Raw genomic sequence first — 20,581 nt, 5'->3', positions numbered from 1 at the left:
TCCACCATTGCATTTGGTTGATGTCTCTTATGTCTCTCTCTCTTTTTAAATAATTAAAGTATAGTCAATTTACAATGTTGTATCAGTTTCTGCTCTATAGCAAAGACGCAGTCATTCACATGCGCACGCACACACATGCACACACACTCATTTTCTCACATTATCTTCCATCATGGTCTAGCCAAAGTTATAGTTCCCTGTGCTGTAGAGTAGAACCTCACTGCTTATCCATTCGAAATGTAATACTTTGTATCTGCTAACCCCAAACTCACAGTCTATCTAAATATATTTTAGTTTTAGATTTACAGAAAAATTGTAAAGAAACAGATTTTCTATATATTCCATACCCAGTTTCCTCTATAATTAACATGGTATATTTGCTACAATTAATGCGCCAATACTGATATATTATCACTAAACTAAAGTCCATACTTAATTCACATTTCCTTAGTTTTCTACCCAATGTCCTTTTTCTGTTCCAGGATCCCATCCTGAACACATTACATTTGGTTGTCATGTCTCCTTAGACACCTCTTGACTGTGACAGTTTCTCAGATTTTTCTTGCTTTCTTTTTTTTTTTCCAGAGCTTTTATATTTGAATTTATTCTTCATTTAACTTTTAAAACCCTGCTATAGTTGAATATTAAAACAATACCAAGCAGTGAGCATATTATGATTATAGTCCTTCACTCACTCACTACTGCAACAAATAAAATGCCAGCAGTAAGCGTTATTCACTGGCCCCATTAAGAGGTCTGACACTGAACCCCACCCCGAGGATGATGTTCATCATCTTCATATGCTCCATTGCAAAGGCGTCATCTCTCCTGATTTGGATCTAAGTCCACTAGTTCTACCTGGTCCATTTCATCAGTCTCTTCTGCTTCCTTCCTCTCAGGTAGGACCTTTTCCAGCAAAGAGAGTTTATTAGGGGAGAGAAAACCATTCTCAGGAAAGTTCACCTTAAATTCAGTAATTAGGTGGCCCTTTTCATATGGTCTATGATAAATTGGCATGCCTTCATTTAGCACACACTCGATATCGCCATGCTTGACAGTCTGACCTGAATGAGAAGTGATGACTATGGTTCCGTTGTCAAGAGTAGACACTGGCTTTTGGAAGTCACACAATGCCTCAACCAGCTATATGTCCATACACATAAAAAGGTCTTCTCCTCGTTGACTAAAAACGGCATGGTCCTTCTGATCTAAAACAATGATAATGTCTCCTGGCTCCAGTCCTGGTTCTTGGTCTACCTCATCGTGGAATGTTATCTTCTGGCCATCTTTCATATCTTTGTCAATATGAACTTCTAGGATTTTCTTTTCTCAAACTATCTTCCTCCCATTGCAGCTTTTACATCTGTCTTTAGGACTGATCTACTCCCCATGGCCCTGGCACTCCATGCACACAGACTGAATTTGCTGAACCATTCTAGGTCCTATTTGATGAATTCTTATTTGCTTTCCAGTACCTCGGCCACTGGGACAGCATTCTACTGCTCCTTTCTTACCACCTTGGCCTTCACATTTGCCACAAATCACATTCTTCTGCAGAGCTATTTTCCTTGTTGCACCATTACATAGATCTTCTAAAGTTACTGAGAGTTGATGCACAACATTTTTACCTCTCCTTTCTCTGCATCCTTCCTTCTCCTCAAAAAAACATATCAAAGATATCCATGGGGGAGCCAGAACCACCACCTGCGCCACCTTCTTTAATTGCCTGTTCTCTTTATCATGTGGTTCCCTTTTCTTTACATCAGAGAGCACTTCGTAACCTTGAGAAATCTGTTTAAACTTCTCTCCTTCATTTGGATTCTTATCAGGGTGGTACTTCAAGGCCAGCTTCCTGTGAGCCTTTTTCAGTTCTTCTTGGGTGGCATTGGGTCTGACCCCCAAAACATCATAGTAAGTGGTCTCTTTCACCATTTTCTACAGCCGGTGAACAGGCGGAGGCCAATGTGGGATTTGTTAATGCTGAGCCACAACAGGAACACCAGACCTTATTCCTCTTATAGCTGAAAGTCTGTATCCTTTAATCAACCTCCTCCTGCTTTCCCCACCCCCTTGGCCGATGTGGGGAGTGTGTTTCCGTGCGCAGCTCGGGCAGCCGCCACTCCTTTGCCTCTCACCCAGCGTTCTGGAAAGTTCCACCTAAATTTTCTTTGTTTTTGATAAGGCATTTTGGAAGAGTATGGTCTTGTAGAGTGTCCCTCAACTGGGATTTGTCTGATACGTTTTCATGATTAGACTGGAGTTATGTGTGTTTGGAAGGAATACCACAGAGTTAAAAAAAAGTGCTATTTCATCACATCATATCAGTGGTATATACTTTCAGCATGCCTTATCACGGTTATTGTTAACCTTGATCATGTGGCTGAAGTAGCTTTTGTCAGGTTTCTCCACTGTAGATTTACTCATTGCTGCTCTTTCCATACTGTTTTCTTTGGAAGGAAGTTATGGTGCCAGCCCACATTTTAGGAGTGCTACATCTTGAGGATATAAATTGTTTGGAATTCTTCAGTGTGAGAGATTTGTATCTTCTCCCTCCATTTACTATTCATTCAGCCATTTCTTTATCTTGTGGGTATTTATTTCATATCCTGGATTATAATCCAGTACAACTACATTTTGTTGTTCAAATCAGTATGGTTGTCACCATTTGGAGCTTTTTCACTTGGCTCCTGTGTCCCTTTGACACACCGCTATGACTGTTTCTCCCCCCCCCCCCCCTTTTTGGTACTTCCTTACTTTCTGGTACTGCTTGTAAATTTCCTGCTCTTAAGTCTCTTTTAATTCAGATCTATCCTCCCTCCTTTTTTTTTCTTTCTTTGCCATTTATATATTGAAAGAAATGAATCATTATCCTATAGAATTCCCCACATTTGGTGGATTATATCCTGTCATGTCATTTAACACATCACTCTTAATTTTCCATAAAATGGTAATTAAGTATTAAGGCTTATCAGATTCATAGTCACCCTTTTAAAAATCATTTATTTTCTGCTTTATTGAAGTATAATTGACTAATAAAATTGTAAGATAGTTAAAATGTACATCGTGATGATTTAATACAAGCATACATTTTGAAAGAATTCTGCCCATCAAATTAACTCATCCATCCATTATCTCACATATTTATCTTTCTTTCTGTTTTTTTTGTTTTGTTTTTTGTTTTTTGTTTTTGTTTTTGTTTTTGTTTTTTTTGCTTTTTAGGCGTGCATCTGGGGCATATGGAAGTTACCAGGCAAGGGGTTGAATTGGAGCTGCAGCTGCAGGTCTACGCCACAGCCATAGCCACAGCAATGCCAGATCTGAGCCACAGCTCACAGCAGTGCTGGGTCCTTAACCCACTGAGCAAGGCCAGGGATCGAACTTGCATCCTCATGGATACTAGTTGGATTTGTTAGCGCTGAGCCACAACAGGAACTCCAGACCTTATTCCTCTTATAGCTGAAAGTCTGTATCCTTTAATAACCTCTTCCTGCTTTCCCCACCCCCCTTGGCCATGACTTTTCTACTCTCTGTTTTGATGAGTTTGACCTTTTTTTATTTTTATTTTTTCCTTTTTAAAAGAATTTCTCAATGAATTTTATTTTCATTTATAGTTGTACCATGATCATCACAACCCAATTTTATATCATTTCTATCTCAAACCCCTAGTGCATCCCCCCAACCCCCAACCTGTCTCATTTGGAAAACATACGTTTTTCAAAGTCTATGAGTCAGTATCTGTTCTGCAAAGAAGTTCATTGTATCCTTTTTTTTAGATTCCACATGTAAATGATAGCACATAATGGTGTCTCATTGTCTGACTGATTTTCACTTAGCATGATAATTCCTAGGTCCATCCATGTTGCTGCAAATGCCGTTATTGCTTTCCTTTAATGGCTGAGTAATATTCCACTGTGTATATGTACCACATCTTCATTATCCACTCCTCTGTCAGTGGACATTTAGGTTTTTTCCATGTCTTGGCTATTGTATATAGTGCTGCAGTGAACACTGGAGTACATGTATCTTTTTGAGGGTTTGACTTTTTTAGATTCCACATATAGCATGCAGTATTTGTCTTTCTTTGTCTGGCTTATTTCACTTAGCACAATGGCCTCGAGGCCCATGCATGTTGTAGCAAATGGCAGGATTTCCTTCTTTCTCATGGTGAATAACATTCCACTATATATATATCTCATATCTTTTCCCATTCATCCAGTGACAGACATATCTTGACTATTGTGAATGCTGCAATGAATATAGGAGTGCAGATTCCTCTTTGATATCTTGTATTCATTTCCTTGGGATATATACCCAGAAGTAGGAATTGCTGGGTCATTTGATAATTCCATTTTTAATTTTTTGAGGAACCTTTATACTGTTTTCCATAGTGGCTGCACCAATTTACATTCCCACTAACAGTGCACAATAGTTTCCTTTTTCCATATCCTTGCCAACCTTTATTATCTCGTCTTTTTGATGATAGTTGTTCTAAGAGATGGGAGGTGATATCTTATGGTTTTGATGTGCATTTTTCTAATGACTAGTGAAGTTGAGCACTTTTTCATGTACCTCATTTGTATGTGTTCTTTGTAGAAAGTCTGTTCAGTTCCTCTGCGCAGTTTTTAATTGTTTGATTTTTTTTTGCCATTAAATCGTGTGAATTCCTTACATATTATGGATATTAACCCCTTATCAGATAACTGATTTGCACATTTTTTCCCCCATTCTGTAGGCTGCCCTTTCATTTTGTCAGCGGTTTCCTTTGCTGTACAGAAGCCTTTTAGTCTGATGTAGTCTTATTTGTTTATTTTTGCTTTTGTTTTCAAAAATATCTTTTCTAAGACCGACACCAGGGAGCTTACCCACTATGTTTTTCTTCTAGGGATTTTATGGTTTCAGGTCTTAAGTTTAAGCCTTTAATCCATTTTGAGTTGATTTTTGCATATAGGGTAAGAAAGGGGTTAGTTTCATTCTTTGCATATGGCTGTCCCTGTAGTTAGATATTAAGGCTTCTGGTTGATTTTTTGATATATATTCATTGGAGTTGCTATGAACTATGAATTTAAATTTAACTGTTATATCACATCAGAAGACACAATGTCTGGTTTCCTCTTTTTTTTTTATGATGTTAAGATTGATTATTGGTGTCATTATATGTCCATGATAAGGTTCTCTACTAGCTTTTTACCTGAAAGTTTTATCAGTTTTGATGATTATTACCTAGTTGCATTATTTCATTAGGGGTTTGAAATTTTTGATATTCTAATTTTCTCATTCTTTCTATATTACTATCTATTTTTATTGTATAAAGATCGTATCAACTCTCTGGATGCCTTAAAATATAGTTTATATAAAATTACATAGAATAAATGCTTCATTCTTTTCCTTTGTTTGCTTTTAGAATAATTGTGAATTGATCCCCCAGCATCCTCCAAAGATGCCCAATAAGGTTTTTCTTTTTAAGCATTAACATAAACTTCTAAGTTTTGACTTTTTAATGTATTGGAATCTTTTCTAGTCATTGAGTCATTATTTATTTTAATGCTTGAATTGTTCCATCTTTGGTCTCTAGAAGCTCCTTCAAGTTAGAATTGTTGTCTTTTGAGATTACCCCAGATTTTTTGCTTTCTATTATGAAAAGATGGTATAGGTTTATATTGTCCTTTTTTGGGGGGTCTTTTTGTCCCTTTTTTTAGGGCCATACCCACTGCATATGGAGATTCCCAGGCTAGGGGTCTAATCGGAGCTGTTTGCTGCCAGCCTACACCAGAGCCACAACAATGCCAGATCCGAGCCGTGTCTGCAACCTACACCACAGCTCACGGCAATACCAGATCCTTAACCCACTGAGCAAGGCCAGGGATTGAACTCTCAACCTCATGGTTCCTAGTCGGATTCATTTCCACTGCGCTACGATGGGAACTCTGGTATAGGTTTTTTTTTTTTTAACGTGTATTCTTATTTTATTAAATCTTACTAGTATTCTTTAAGGAACAAACACACAGGCGAGTAGGCTACAATGAAGAAATCTTTCCATAAGAGACTTAAGAAAACATTAAAAGATACTTCCAGATGTTATCTTCAGTGATGCTTCTTATCTTTGTTCTGGGACTCCAGGTAATTAATTTTCAGCCCCTACAGCTACCACAAATGCAGCAAACCCCCATTTGAATCCTTTTAATAATGCACCAACAAAGGAAACATTGTTTGCAAAGCCACCAGAGAATCTCCAAGCTTCATTGCGGCCCCATGGATCCCTTAGTCCTCTTCTCCTGGACAGTTTCTAATGGTGTCCCTTCTATCTTCCACTATTTATAATCTGGAAGTTCCATTTTACTATGACCATGTTCATGTCCACATCCATGGGCCATGTCTATAGGAAAACTGCTTTTTTCAGGTGATTCTTTTATTATGTAGTGCTACTGTGGTTAATACATACGGATCGCATAAACTTTCTGACAGCAATCTGACCTCTCAGGACACTCAACATTCAACCCCCCAGCCGGAGGCCTGGTGTAGGTTTATATTGTACTTTTCTTGTTTCAGTCTTGGAATTAACCACTTTTCTAAGGAACCCTAGCTCTTTTAGTGGGAATGATATTTAGTGATAATAACCTTGGCCATTGGGGTGCTAATTTTTATTTGATTGTCATTGTTTCTAGGCCTTTTTGGTGAACATATTTGATTTGTGGTTACATGGTTTCAAAATACACCCAGAATCTTACAATCTTTTTTTTTTTTGTCTTTTTTGCTGTTTCTTGGGCCGCTCCCATGGTACATGGAGGTTCCTAGGCCAGGGGTCCAATTGGAGCTGTAGCCGCTGGCCTACGCCAGAGCCACAGCAACGTGGGATCCGAGCCGCATCTACAACCTACACCACAGCTCATTGCAATGCCAGATCCTTAACCCACTGAGCAAGGCCAGGAACCAAACCCGCAACCTCATGTTCTTAGTTGGATTCGTTAACCACTGAGCCATGACGGGAACACCTGAATCTTACAATCTTTATTGCTAACTGCCTATTTCAAGCCATTATCACTCTTGTCTAGATTATTGCAGTAAATAATGCCTACTTCTTAAATGGTCTGTGTACTTCTACCCTTGCCTTTCTGTAGTCTGTTCTAAAGATAGTGGGCAGAGTGATTTTTTTAAACAAAAAAATCAGATTGTATTTCTTTTCTGTTTAAAGTGTCTTGTCTCCTTTGGAGTAAAATCCAAAGCCCTTATAGAGTAACAGGAACAAACAAAGTGACCCTATGACAAAGCTTGCTGGAACAGAACCAGTTTATGCCTGTTGTTCTGGCATCCTGCCTGATTTATTCTTTGTCTTGAGTTTTTAATTTTTTAAATAAAATATCAACAGTTGCATTAAAATAAGTTACAATGGATTTGGTTAACCAAATACTTCATATTTCTAGATAACTTCTTCTCTTGTCTCCTTTCTTATATTTGAGATGTGTGTAACACTAAAGAGTTGTGTTATGCTTTAACACAAAGGTGACCAATTATAACTTGTCCTTCTTCTCCAGACCTTTTCTAGAGGTAAAGAAACTAAACCTTGCTTTCAAAGGCAATATAGTGGGTGACTGCTGATATAATGATTATAGTCAGTCACCATTGGCTGGGGACAGCTACGTCTTACAGTCTTGGCATCTGGGGGGAGATGCATTAGACACTGCTGCGCTGCTAATCTTGTGGAATTAGCAGCTGTTTGTACTGTGGCATGTATTATGCGTGTGATATATTTAAGCTGCCAGGCTGCCTTTTGACTGGTCGGTCAGTGAGTAACCTGGGAAATTATAGGTTAGGCTTATGAGAAATTCATATGGGAAACAGAGGATAAGAAATCCTGTATAGAGAGAGTAGTCTTTTATAGTGGCTTTATTCACTCCATAGTGTAAATCAACCACGTATTACCATTTAGTACTTTTTAAATTTTACAGTGAGTCCTTTTGGCTGAAATAACTAAAAAAAGAAAAAGGAAGTGCACGTTTAATGAAAATGAAGTGCTGAATTTCTGTTTCTCACAACAGTTGATGATGATGTATAACTTGCACAAAGGTCATTGTTTACTATCCATAAGGGCCATAGAAATATCACTGATCATATGAAAAATCAGAACACACAGACTGCCAACAGAGCCTGAGCATCTACTTTGTGAGTTAGTGGTTGTTTTAAGAAGACTGTGTCTAGGGAGTTCCCTGATGGTTAAGCAGGTTAAGGATCTGGCATTGTCACTGCTGTGGCATGGGTTTGATCCCTGGCCCTGGAACTTCTGCATGCCACAGGTGTGGCCAAAAAAAAAGAAGACTGTGTCTAAAACAACAACTTAACATGTGTAACTGCAGAGGGTGCATTTATATATCATTCTGGGATATGTAATTTTTCATTTAAACAAGTAACTGTTCTAAATTAAATTTTCCTGATATTTAATTATGAAAAATTTCATACATTCAGCAAAGTTGAAGGAGTTTTCCTGTGAACACTCTTGTACTCATCACCTAAATTCTACCATTAACATTTTCATAAGTTTATTTTACTACATATCCATCCATCTATCCATCCTTCTAGCCAGCCATTAAATCATCTTATTTTTTGGATACATTTCAAAGTAATTTGTGAGCATCAGTACACATTGCTCTAAGTATGTCAGTAACTAGATATATACACATAATTAGAATTAGATCATTAAGTATAGTCTGATATTTGCTTACATGTACTTTTAGTAAAATTAACATACAATGAAGTGCACAGATCTTAAGTGTGCATTTGTTAAATACATACACCTATGTAACTTGGGCTTCTATTTCTATATAGAATATTGCTGTTACCCTAAAAAGTTGTTTTATACTCTGTCCCAGCCAATTCTACTGCTTCCTCAGAGGCAACCGCTGTTCTGTACTTTTTCCATCTTGGATCGAAACTGATTTTGCTCATTTTTGATTCTGCATTTTCTTATTCATACAGAAGGAGTGAAGCTATTAATGTGTTGGTTCCATTGCAGAGCTTTGTGCATGATTAAATTATATTTAAAATATAAATAGCTATTTCAAATAGAAAATCATTTAATTCCAGAAATTGTTTGATTTTTTTCATTCAGTCGATGGACTCAAAGTAAAACTTTTGGAAGTTCATTTTGTTGAAGGAAAACATTTGTCACTACTGTGAATATTAGTAAAATTACTAGGGACTAAGGGTAGTTATTTTGCTTATGTTTAATATTCAGGTAATCATAATCATATAGTTTGAAATTTTTTGTTTTAAATATATATAGATAGATTAAAATACCTGAGTATATGTTATCTTTTGAACAAATTTTGTCTACTTTTTGATAAGTGTTTTTAACTTTTTGAAGTAATTTCTAACTTACAGAAAAGTCGCAAGATTAGAGAAATTTTGTACACTTTTTATAAACATTCTCTGATTTTTAATATTTTGACTCATTTGTTATAGCATGCTTTTTCTTTTCTTTTTCTTTTTTTGTCTTTTTAGGGCCACACCCATGGCATATGGAGGTTCCCAGGCTAGGGGTCTAATTGGAACTGTAGCTGCCAGCCTACACCACAGCCACAGCAATGCCAGATCTGAGCCGCATCTTCAACCTACACCACAGCTCATGGCAACGCCGGATCCTTAACCCACTGAGCAAGGCCAGGGATTGAACCCACAACCTCATGGTTCCTAGTCGGATTCGTTTCCACTGCACCACGACGGGAACTCAATAGCATGCTTTTTCTGTATACATATTCTGTTTTCTGAACCATTTGAGAACAGGTTGAATACATCATATCCCTTTACCCACTAATATTTAATTATGTATTAAAGAATTTTAGTTTTGAAAGTAGTTCTTGAACTATGTTTAGGTCAACTAATATAGTGACACAGATGTAATTCAGCAAATAAGTATTTCAAAAATTATATAAATTTAATTATTTTAATGTTCCCTTTTATCCTCCAAAGTGTCTAGTCTGGACAGTTATTTGCTTGCTTATCCTAATGTTAAGGACATGATAGAACCTGGTACTTGTTGAGTGATTGAATTTAGGGCCTTCTGCTTCCGATGTTGTCTTTCAGCTCTTTGTGGTAGTGACTGGTGTGTTGTGAAATCTCATGATCCACACTCACTTCCCTGGTGCCATGTACACGGCTAGCAGAATATCTGTATGTATATGCATGTACACTCACACACAAACATATATACTGACTTCAATATTGATAAGAAATGTGGTTGTTAAAGAATATATTTTAAGTACCTAAACATATTGGAGTACTTTTATAAAAGACTTGGTAGGCTCCAGGGCATTTTTATTTTTTAAAATTAAATGACGTTTAATTTTCTTGACTGCACCTGTAGCACATGAAAGTTCCTGGCCTAGAGATTGAACCTGAGCCACAGCAGTGACAATGCTGAATCCTTAACTGCTAGGCCACCAGGGAACTCCTCCAGGGCATTTTTAGAATCATGGCCTTTAGAGTAGACATGGATCGTAGACACACACAACCTAGTCCAACAACTTATTACGGAAGAGAAAACTGATGCTCACAATTAGGACATTAGAAAAGTGGGACATTGCCTCATTACTCCTTGCCAAGTGTTCCTCAGCCTCAAAGATTTTCTTAGTGAACATTTTGATGATGAGTTGCTATTAGACTGTAGTCTTTATTTTGTGAATATAATTGTAAATTATGTTCTCCAGTACAACAAAGGACAAAGCCTTTTACTAATTTTATAGTTCAGTAGGAATGTGTGGCTTTTTTTTTTTTTTCCTTCTTCAAGTTTTGAAGCCAAGGGGATGGTGCCAGGTATAAAAGAACCTCAAATTCCTTTGAAATTCTTTCTTAAAGTTTTAAAAATGCAAAAAGTTGAATTCTACTTATTTCCCTTTTGTTTTAGTATTCTGAAGAAGCCAATAATCTAATTGAAGAATGTGAGCAAGCTGAACGACTTGGAGCTGTGGATGAATCGCTGAGGTTTTTTTTTTTTTTTTTTTTTTTCAGTAGTGCTTTATGTATCTTTAATGTGAAGTTAATTTAAGAAAAGGAATAACAGTATTTATTTTCTTTGTCTAAAGTGAGGAAACGCAGAAGGCTGTTCTTCAGTGGACCAAGCATGATGATTCCTCAGACAACTTCTGTGAAGCTGATGGTATAACATTTTTTGTCTTTTTAGGGTCACACACGCGGCATATGGAGGGCCCCAGACTAGGGCTCTAATTGGGGCTGAGGCCACTGGCCTATACCACAGCCACAGCGACACCAGAACAGAGCTGCATCTTTGACCTATACCACAGCTCTGGGTAACACCAGATCCTTAACCCATAGGGTGGGGACAGGGATCGAACCCGCATCCTCATGGTTGCTAGTCAGGTTCGCTAACCACTGAGGCATAATAAGAACTCCAACCTTTGTTTTTAATGCTATGCATATTATTTAAAATTGTGCCTTAGGGAAAAAAAATTTTTTATAATAATGAAAAAAAAATCTCAGTTTCTAACAGTTTGGCAGTTCCTCAGAATCTAAACACAGAATTACCATATGACTTTACAGTTTAGCTCCTAAGCATACCTCAAAAGATTGAAGACGAGGAAACAGATACTTGTACACCCTTGTTCACAGCAGCATTATTTACAATAGCCAAAAGGTAGAAACAACCCCAGTATCCATCAACAGGTGGAACACTTTGTATAAACATGGTGTGATGTATACATACAATGGATAAAAAGAAATGAAGTTCTGATACATGCTATGGTATGGATAAACCTTGAAAACATTAAGCTAAATGAAATAAGATAGACACAAAAGGACAAATACTATATGACCCTACTTATATGAAATGTCTAGAAGAGGCAAGTTGATAGAGACAGAAAGTAGATTTGAGGTTGCCAGGAGTTAAGGGAGAAAATGAGAAAGCTCATTTTCTGGAAAAAATTAACCTCCTGAGTTTTACAGTTCTGTGTACCTTTGTAATATATACATGTATTTTGCATAATTAGCTAAAAGGTAGAGATTGCAAAAACCTGCTTTTGTTATTTTGGCCTTGGATTGTTAAAATATTTTCCTTAATGATAGTGTGCATTGTTTTTGGAAAGGAAAATTATGAACCATAAGTTATGTCTGTAACATCTAAAACTAAGCCAGAGAGTTGACAGAACCTCTAGAACCCATTAGAACAATTTGATTTATGGATGTATTAATCTAGATTTATAGATTCTTCTAGTCTTGCTTTTTTTAGTATCTCCTTTTTGGTAAGTTTTCTTTTTTTTTTGTCTTTTTGCTATTTCTTGGGCCGCTCCCGCGGCATTTGGAGGTTCCCAGGCTAGGGGTCGAATCAGAGCTGTAGCCACTGGCCTACGCCAGGGCCACAGCAACGCGGGATCCGAGCTGCATCTGCAACCTACACCACAGCTCACGGCAACGCCGGATCGTCAACCCACTGAGCAAGGGCAGGGACCGAACCTGCAACCTCATGGTTCCTAGTGGGATTCGTTAACCACTGCGCCACGATGGGAACTCCTTTTTTGGTAAGTTTAATTGTTAGGCTTTTAATTAGCTAAACAAAATCAAACCAAATTGAGTTTTTGTATCCTTCTTTGGTTCTTTTGGAACAGATTAATTATCTTTTAAAAATCAATGAAAAGAATCATACAGATAATTTTATTTATAAGCAAAAGATGAATCCTGCAAACTGTCCTCCACCCCCCCAAAAAAAGAGGAAGAAAAAGGGAAAGTACTTATTTTGAATTTGTGGTTTCATTTTGGAAAAAAAAGTTACATATGCTTTCCTTAGTAAAAACCATGATCATGTTTTGGCAGATAATTATCTATAATCCTTTATTTCTAATTCCCATATCTGAACACTTTGAAAAGTGAACATTTATTTTATTTTTTGCTTTTTAGGGCCATACCTGTGGCATGTGCGGGTTCCCAGGCTAGGGGTCGAATCAGAGCTACAGCTGGCCGCCTATGCCACAGCCACAGCAATGCAAGATCCCAGCTGTGTCTGCGACCCACACCATAGCTCATGGCAACACTGGATTCTTAACCCACTGACAAGGCCAGGGATTGACCCTCAACCTCATGGTTCCTAGTTGGATTCGTTTCCGTTGCGCCACAACAGGAACTCCCTGAGAAGTGAATGTTCTACTTCTTCAGTTTAGGACAGATTCATTCATTGTGAGTATTCACGTGTTTTACTGCATAAATATTTATGTGCTTGATTAAAGATTGCTGCCCTAGTCCCTGCTGGAATAATATTCAACCTATGTTGCTTGTACTGTTTTACTTTTCTAAACTCTGAAAATTTCTGAATTTTAAAACACATTTGGCCCCAGGGGTGTTGGGTAAAGAGCTGTGGACTTAATACCTAGCTTCAGGTCAAAAAAGAAAGGGATAAAATGCTCTCCCATCCTTAACTTTGTCATCTCTTCTGCTGGGATTCTTTGGCTTAAGCATTGCTGTGTGAGATAAAATTCAGCTTATATAATGGTAATACTTCTGTTATCAAAGTATCTTTTTAAGGCTACATGCTTATGTTTGAAAAGCAAGGACTGAGACTCAGTAATTCACTTCTTATGTGGTAGAGTTAAGCTATCTTGGGTGAATAACTTGTCCATTTATATTTGTTTCTTCTGCTAAAGGAGGGTGAATATTTTTTAAAAAGGATAATTTTATAAGGAATAAATAATAGATGTATATGGTAGGTAAAAGATAGAAGATATTTTCCAAATCCTAATTAGAAATTTGAGCAAAATATGGTTGTAGTAACACTTTTTAAAAAATAAAGTTGGGGAAAGATAAAGTATTTGTCATAAGTAAAATTATGAGTCAACTAATGTTAATCTCTAACTAGGCAAGATACTAAATTTTTAATCATTTCTTGGTGGTTGGTTTCCTGTCTTTAATAGATTTTGGAGTTCCCATCACGGTGCAGTGGTTAGCAAATCAGACTAGGAACCATGAGGTTGTGGGTTCGATCCCTGCCCTTGCTCAGTGTGTTGGGGATCTGGCATTGCCATGGGCTGTGGTGTAGGTTGCAGACGTGACTCGGATCCCAAGTTGCTGTGGCTGTGGTGTAGGCCAGTGGCTCCAGCTCTGATTGGATCCCTACCCTGGGAACCTCCATATGCTGAGGGAGTGGCCCTAGAAAAGGCAAAAAGACAAAAAAAAAGTAATAGATATTGAGCATTATTTATATATTTTAAAAGTCAGAGTTACTTTTTATGAATTTATTATAATTTGCTGTACTGAGGCAATACCTATAGTGTTAATTGAGATGAACGGAGAGATCTGTTCTTGAACTAGATGATACCATGCAGATTTGCTTTTTAAGACTTTATTTTTACTTCTTCTAGTTATTTTAATTGCTTCTTCTGCATTGGACTCTCAGTTATTTCTAGGTGCTGTCACTGAGCTGTTTCTGGAAGCAAAATTTCCCCTAATTTATGACTCTAATGAACTGTGAATTGAGATAAAAATAACTAAGCCTAGTTTTATCTTTCTGAACAAGTAGGTACTCTACAGAGCTTGATGGATGCTCTTAGAAGCAACTTTCTGCTCAGATTTTGTCATCTACCTTAGTTGCTTTGAGATCATTTTCACCCACTTCTCATTCTTTGTTGGTTCATACTGTTAAAGCTTTACAGATGAATAAAGTATTCCATGTTAGTAACTAGTTCCCCAAAGCTACTGGAGGGCTAGGGGTCATATTTTTATTTTGAAGTTGTAATAAGTTTTACAAATTTATAGGTCGTATGAGAAACCAATATCCCACCAATTTGGGTATGTTTTTCGTATATATCTGTAATTAATTTTTCTATAATGCTTATCTTTTCATTGTATTAAATAGCCTTTGTACTTAGTAGTTTTGTTGATTATAAAATGATCTACTGAGATACATCATAATACCAATACTACTAGTTAATATTTATTATACTCACATTGTTCTATGCACTCTCCACATATAAACTCTTTAAGTCTCACAGTAACACTATGAGTATTATCCCCATTTTATAAATGAGGGCACCAAGGCATAAAAAATTCATATAACTTGCCCAGTGTTCTGAAGTGAATAAGCAGTAGAGCCTGGATTCTAACCCAGGTACTCTGACTCCAGAGCCCATGCTCTGCTCTCCCAAGACATTTAGGTTGCTTCTGGTTTTCCCTTTTTATAAATAATGCTGATACAAATATCATCCTGCTTACAACTTTTTGCATATTTTGGGACATCTCTGTAGTAGATCCAGATGGAGGAAGAAGGAGGTAAGAAGGAGGTATTTGGTAACAAACTGAATGGTTCTAATATATCTTCATTGACCTTAGTTACTGATGAACTGCTTGTGGTTAATGTGATGGGAAATATATGGTATATTCTTTGCTGAGATAGCCTTATATGAATTGAATTACCACTTTCCTTCACTTCTAAAAATTCACATATTCCTTTTTTTTTTTTGTCTTTTTGCCATTTCTCGGGCCGCTCTCGCGGCATATGGAGGTTCCAAGGCTAGGGGTCGAATCGGAGCTGTAGCCACCGGCCTACGCCAGAGCCACAGCAACACGGGATCTGAGCCGCATCTGCAACCTACACCACAGCTCACGGCAACGCCGGATTGTTAACCCACTGAGCAAGGGCAGGGACCGAACCCGCAATCTCATGGTTCCTAGTGGGATTTGTTAACCACTGCGCCACAACGGGAACTCCCCCCCCCTTTTTTTTTTTTTTTTTAACTGTTTCTAAAGGCAGGGTGCTTTTTGCTACCCAGTGTATAATTTAATGTGGCTGTGTTTATTCTTACTTTGTATCTTTTTCCAGAAAAGTTATTTTTAAATCTCAGATGCATTGTTACATTTGTGGTGCCTTAGAATCAACAGAATATAGTCTGTCATGCTAGCTTTTTAAGGTGACTGAGGAAAAGAAAGATTGAATAAAACATTTTGTTTTACAGACATACAGTCTCCTGATGCGGAATATGTAGATTTGCTCCTTAATCCTGAGCGCTACACGGGTTACAAGGGACCAGATGCTTGGAAAATATGGAATGTCATCTATGAAGAAAACTGTTTTAAGTATGTGTCATCTTCATTTAGAAATTCCCAAAAGACATGCTCATTTCTCTTTATGAACAGTTAAGCAAAATCATGATGATTTACTTCATTAAAGGATGTATTTGGACATAGAAATGTACTTATTCATTAATCCAGTCCCCCTGGGGGGAAACATGTGGACACAAGTTTCAACAAATACTTCTTTCTTCTTTAAAAGACTTAAAAGCACTCGAATTTTATGGAAGTATTGTAGGCCTTTCACAAATGTTCCTTAAGTGGATTATAGAACCTCATTTTATAGATGAGAACCTAGAACCAGAGAGGTTTACTTCATTTCCCAGATCTTGTAGTTAGTGGGAGGGAATAGATTAGGATATATAACTCCTAATTCTCTTTTTTGGTGTTCTGTACTCCTCTTTGTGTGGCTGTAGTTTATTTTACCGGCTTTTGAGTCCAAATTAAAATAATTTCAGAGAATAATTATAATCGGTAACACTTGAGCAGTCACTATGTGCCAAGAATTGTGCTAAGCATGTTACTTACATTTTTCTCCTTTAGTCCTTGCAGTAACCCTGTATTGTAGTCATCACTGTTTATACATGGAGAAACTGAGACTTGGAGAAGTTAAGTCATTTGTCTAGTGTCTAAGATCTAGTAAGTGGAAGAGCCCACTTTGTACTCATACCCAGTACAATGGAAGCTGTCAGTTTGATCAATGGGAGACCAAGACATGCTTCACGTTTTTCTACTTATAAGCCTCCAGGCTGCAAACGATGTACTTACTGGTTTTTGGAAGGAATGTGTGTGTCTGTGCACACAAGTGTTGTGCTATCTCAGAGATGGGGATAATGCTGGGAAAATCTTTGGAATTCCCAAATATGGTGAAAATACATTTTACTCTTTATGTCAAATACAAGCATAAGAGCTTAGCAATTATGCTTATACCAGTAAAATGTCAAACAATTTTTTTTTTGCTATGCCTGTAGCATGCAGAAGTTCCTGGGCCAGGGACTAAAACCTGTTGCCACAGTAGCGACCCAAGCTGCTGCAGTGACAATGCAGGATCTTTAACCTACTATGTTACAAAAGAACTCAAGACTATTTCTTTTTTTGACCTGCAGAATTTATCCAGTTTGGGAAGTGGAGAGTTTTCATTATTTACTCTTTTCTGCCATGTGTTTCATTTAAATTCTCTTGACTATTATTAGGAATGTTTGGTTATTAGGAATGTTTGGTTTAGGAAAGTAAGACTTTATTGACTTACTTTAAAGGTTTTTTTTCCTTTAATTAAAAAAAAATGTGAACTAAAATAGAATTCAAAAAGGCAATTGTTAGATTTTGTGTTAGTTTTATAGTTGTTTCCTAGCTAGTTATATCATCATCTCCATAATATATAAACAATGTATGAGGCACTGAATTGAGTATGTTAAAATATAGCTTGCATGTTCTGTTCTCCAAATGTCTCAAGTTGTGCAAATTTGTAAAATTTATGTAAAGTACATTGAAACAATCCCTACACTTTACTGATGATACTAAATAATTATAACATGATAGATAACATACTTATATTTTACACTTTAATTCTTTTGTTTCTAGGCCACAGACAATTAAAAGGCCTTTAAATCCTTTGGCTTCTGGTCAAGGTGAGTTATTTATTTGCACTGTTATTTATAAACCAGTGAACTTTGGTTATAAGGAAGTAGAAGGCAAGATAAGGGTTGGCAAGAGCATCTGAGATCACATATTCCTTTTTTCACAGAAGTTATGCCTCATTCTTACAGAGAAATTGGTGTCAAAAGTATTTATGCTACAGTAAGAAATATTTTGTAATGAAGTTCATGGTATTAGACTATCATAGGATGAAAATTAAGTTATATATTTATCCTTTTATAAATTTTTACAGACTGTGTGTTTAGTTTTTCTACTATTTTTACTCATCTTTTACTTAAATGAATATTCAAAAACTTCTGCTTCATATCTTTCCTAAAATTTGAAATTATTGTATCTGTTGGGAGTCTGATTGCAAATTCACGGGACTTCATATCTCATTAGCATTTTCCATTTTCTGCTTACACTCAGGATCTGTTTAAATGCAGTCTTTTCCCCAAATGCTGTTTTTTCCCCAAAATTTCCCCAGTCCCCCTAACTGGCAGTAATCTCTCCTCATAAAGCAATCTCTTGTTTTGTTCCTCTTACAGCCCTTTGTGCTCTCTAGCATTACTCTATTATTATGTATATACCTATTGATCTACCCTAGTACTTTGGACATATAGGCAGCATTTTATTGGTTTCATCTTATAATATGGAGCCTGGAACATGATAGATGGAATAGTTTGTTAGATAAATGATCAGTGAAACTCATCCTCCTTATTTAATGGTCTTGTCTACAGTAGTGAAAATACATGATTATCCACCATTGACTTACATGTGCTAGGCATGGTATAGGTACAGAGGGGACGTAAAATTGAAACTCAGATACCCTGCCCAGTCCGTAACAGGCAGAACAGTTTGTTGAATGAATCATTTCAGGTGTATGATTTCAGGCTTTTTCCTTAGGAAATGTATATCCCTGTTCTCTGAATGTGTGCTCACAGATGAACTCTTTGGTAAACTTTTAGCAAGTGTGGAAGGTTTTCATTTTTAAAATTTATTTGAAAAGCTGCTGATCTCATAAACAATAAATTTATAAACATAAATTTCCTCCTGGAAAGCAATGAGATTGCATCAGTCCCTAAATGGTGACTGACTAGTCATTCTTAGATTAGTAATGAAAGAGCATCTGTAAAGAAAGTTTTTGGATTTATATGGAGTCACATGTGGAAACTACTGCTTTAATATCAGATGAAATGCAAATTCCTAGGCAAGAGGTGATCTTCACTATGAACTCATATTACAATCTATATTAATTAACCAGCTTCACTTATTTTAAGGATAAATGGGAACAGTTTCAATCTTTATCATTAGGGAACTGGTTAATGAGTTATGGTACATTCATTTAATAGAATACAACCATTCTAAATGTTGCTGAAATTTTGTATCCTTTTATATCAGTAGTGGTCAATAGCACATTTAGGAGAAGAAGCAAGTTTCAGATAGTATGTATTATATATTTTTGTAAAAACATAATTAACATAATATCTAAATATCATATATACATGAAAAAAAGACTCTTACCATAATGTAAATGGTATTTATCTTTGGGAAGGAGCTCCCAATGTGATGCGCAGTGGGTTAATGATCCAGCTTATCTTTGTGGAGGGCAAGGGTTTGATCCCTAGCCCAGTACAGTAGGTTAAGGATTCATTATAGCTGCAGCTATGGCATAGGTCTTACACAGATGCTGCTCAGTTTCATCCCCTGGCCTGGGAACTTCCATATGCCATGAGTGCAGCCGAAAAAGGAAAAAAGTAAAAAATAATATAAAATAGGAGTTCTCGTCGTGGCTCAGTGGTTAACGAATCTGACTAGGAACCATGAGGTTGTGGGTTCAATCCCTGGTGTTGCTCAGTGGGTTGAGGATCCGGCATTGCCGTGAGATGTGGTGTAGGTCGCAGATGCGGCTCGGATCCCATGTTGCTGTGGCTCTGGTTTAGGCTGGCAGCTACAGCTCTGATTAGACCCCTAGCCCGGGAACTTCCATATGCCTCTGGAGCGGCCCTAGAAAAGGCAAAAAGACAAAAAAAATTTAAAAAATATATAAAATAATATTTTGGGCAGGGGGTTATGGATAATATACTTTTTTCTTTTTTTCTTTTGGCCACACCTGTGGCATTCGGAAGTTTCTGGGCCAGGGATGGAATCTGAGCTGTAGCTGTGACCTACACTACAGCTGCAGCAACACTGGATCCCCAACCACTGTGCCAGGTTATGGATTGAACCATGCCACCAGGTCCCTAACCCACTGTGCTACAGTGGGAACTCCCAAATGATGGTTTTTATTTTGTCTTTGTCCTCTTTTTTTAAACATATATTTGCAGTGAGCATATGTTACTTTAATAGTTAATGATGACATTAAATAAAAGTGGTAAAATGAAGACAGTTTTTTCAGCAGTTAATGAGCGGCTTCATACAAATTGCTGAATTGTGCATAATTTGAATCTTACAAATAATCTTTTAAAATATTCCTGAATAAGGTGAAATTTTTAAATGTCAGTCTGGGGGTTTCAAAGTAGTAACACAAATCTTTGGCAGAAACTGTTACAGCTTTAGGCTAAATAAATAAGGAAACAGGCTCTGACAGCCAAATAACTATGAGTCCTTAAGATATTCAAGAGTACTCAGATGATAGATTAGATTTTTCTTTCTTGTCAGATCATATTAAATCTTGTACAAGCTGAAGCTGCTCTTTATCCAGGCTCTTGGAGATGATGCCATTTTGTCAAATCAAGCGTAATTCCTTTACCACCAGAGAGAGTTGCACTCATGAGCATCTCACTCTCAAGGGTTTATTTATGTGGATAAATTGATGGACTAAAAACAACCTCTATTAAAAGTCTTATTTTTATGGAAGTGTAGCATTTTAAAAGGGGCATTGGAAAGA

General features: G+C 36.9%; 1 protein-coding gene and 2 pseudogenes across 1 annotated transcript in view; 1 reads left to right on the top strand and 2 right to left on the bottom strand.

Moving 5' to 3' along the window:
- Nucleotides 1-20,581, top strand: part of ERO1A (endoplasmic reticulum oxidoreductase 1 alpha) — a 51,382-nt gene that overhangs the window by 19,810 nt on the left and 10,991 nt on the right. The window contains exons 5-8 of the mRNA XM_047767343.1: nucleotides 10,895-10,971; nucleotides 11,073-11,146; nucleotides 15,942-16,062; nucleotides 17,638-17,688. Coding sequence (XP_047623299.1) covers nucleotides 10,895-10,971; nucleotides 11,073-11,146; nucleotides 15,942-16,062; nucleotides 17,638-17,688 — 323 coding nt within the window. The remainder of the gene's footprint in view (nucleotides 1-10,894; nucleotides 10,972-11,072; nucleotides 11,147-15,941; nucleotides 16,063-17,637; nucleotides 17,689-20,581) is intronic.
- Nucleotides 695-1,966, bottom strand: LOC125119831 (dnaJ homolog subfamily A member 1-like; annotated as a pseudogene).
- On the bottom strand, nucleotides 6,003-6,488 carry LOC125119832 (NADH dehydrogenase [ubiquinone] 1 beta subcomplex subunit 3-like; annotated as a pseudogene).

Source organism: Phacochoerus africanus, chromosome 2 (assembly GCF_016906955.1).
Source record: "Phacochoerus africanus isolate WHEZ1 chromosome 2, ROS_Pafr_v1, whole genome shotgun sequence".
NCBI classification, from domain to species: Eukaryota; Metazoa; Chordata; class Mammalia; order Artiodactyla; family Suidae; genus Phacochoerus; species Phacochoerus africanus.
The sequence above is the reverse complement of the archived record's forward strand: the minus strand, read 5'-3'. Positions and strand labels throughout refer to the sequence as shown.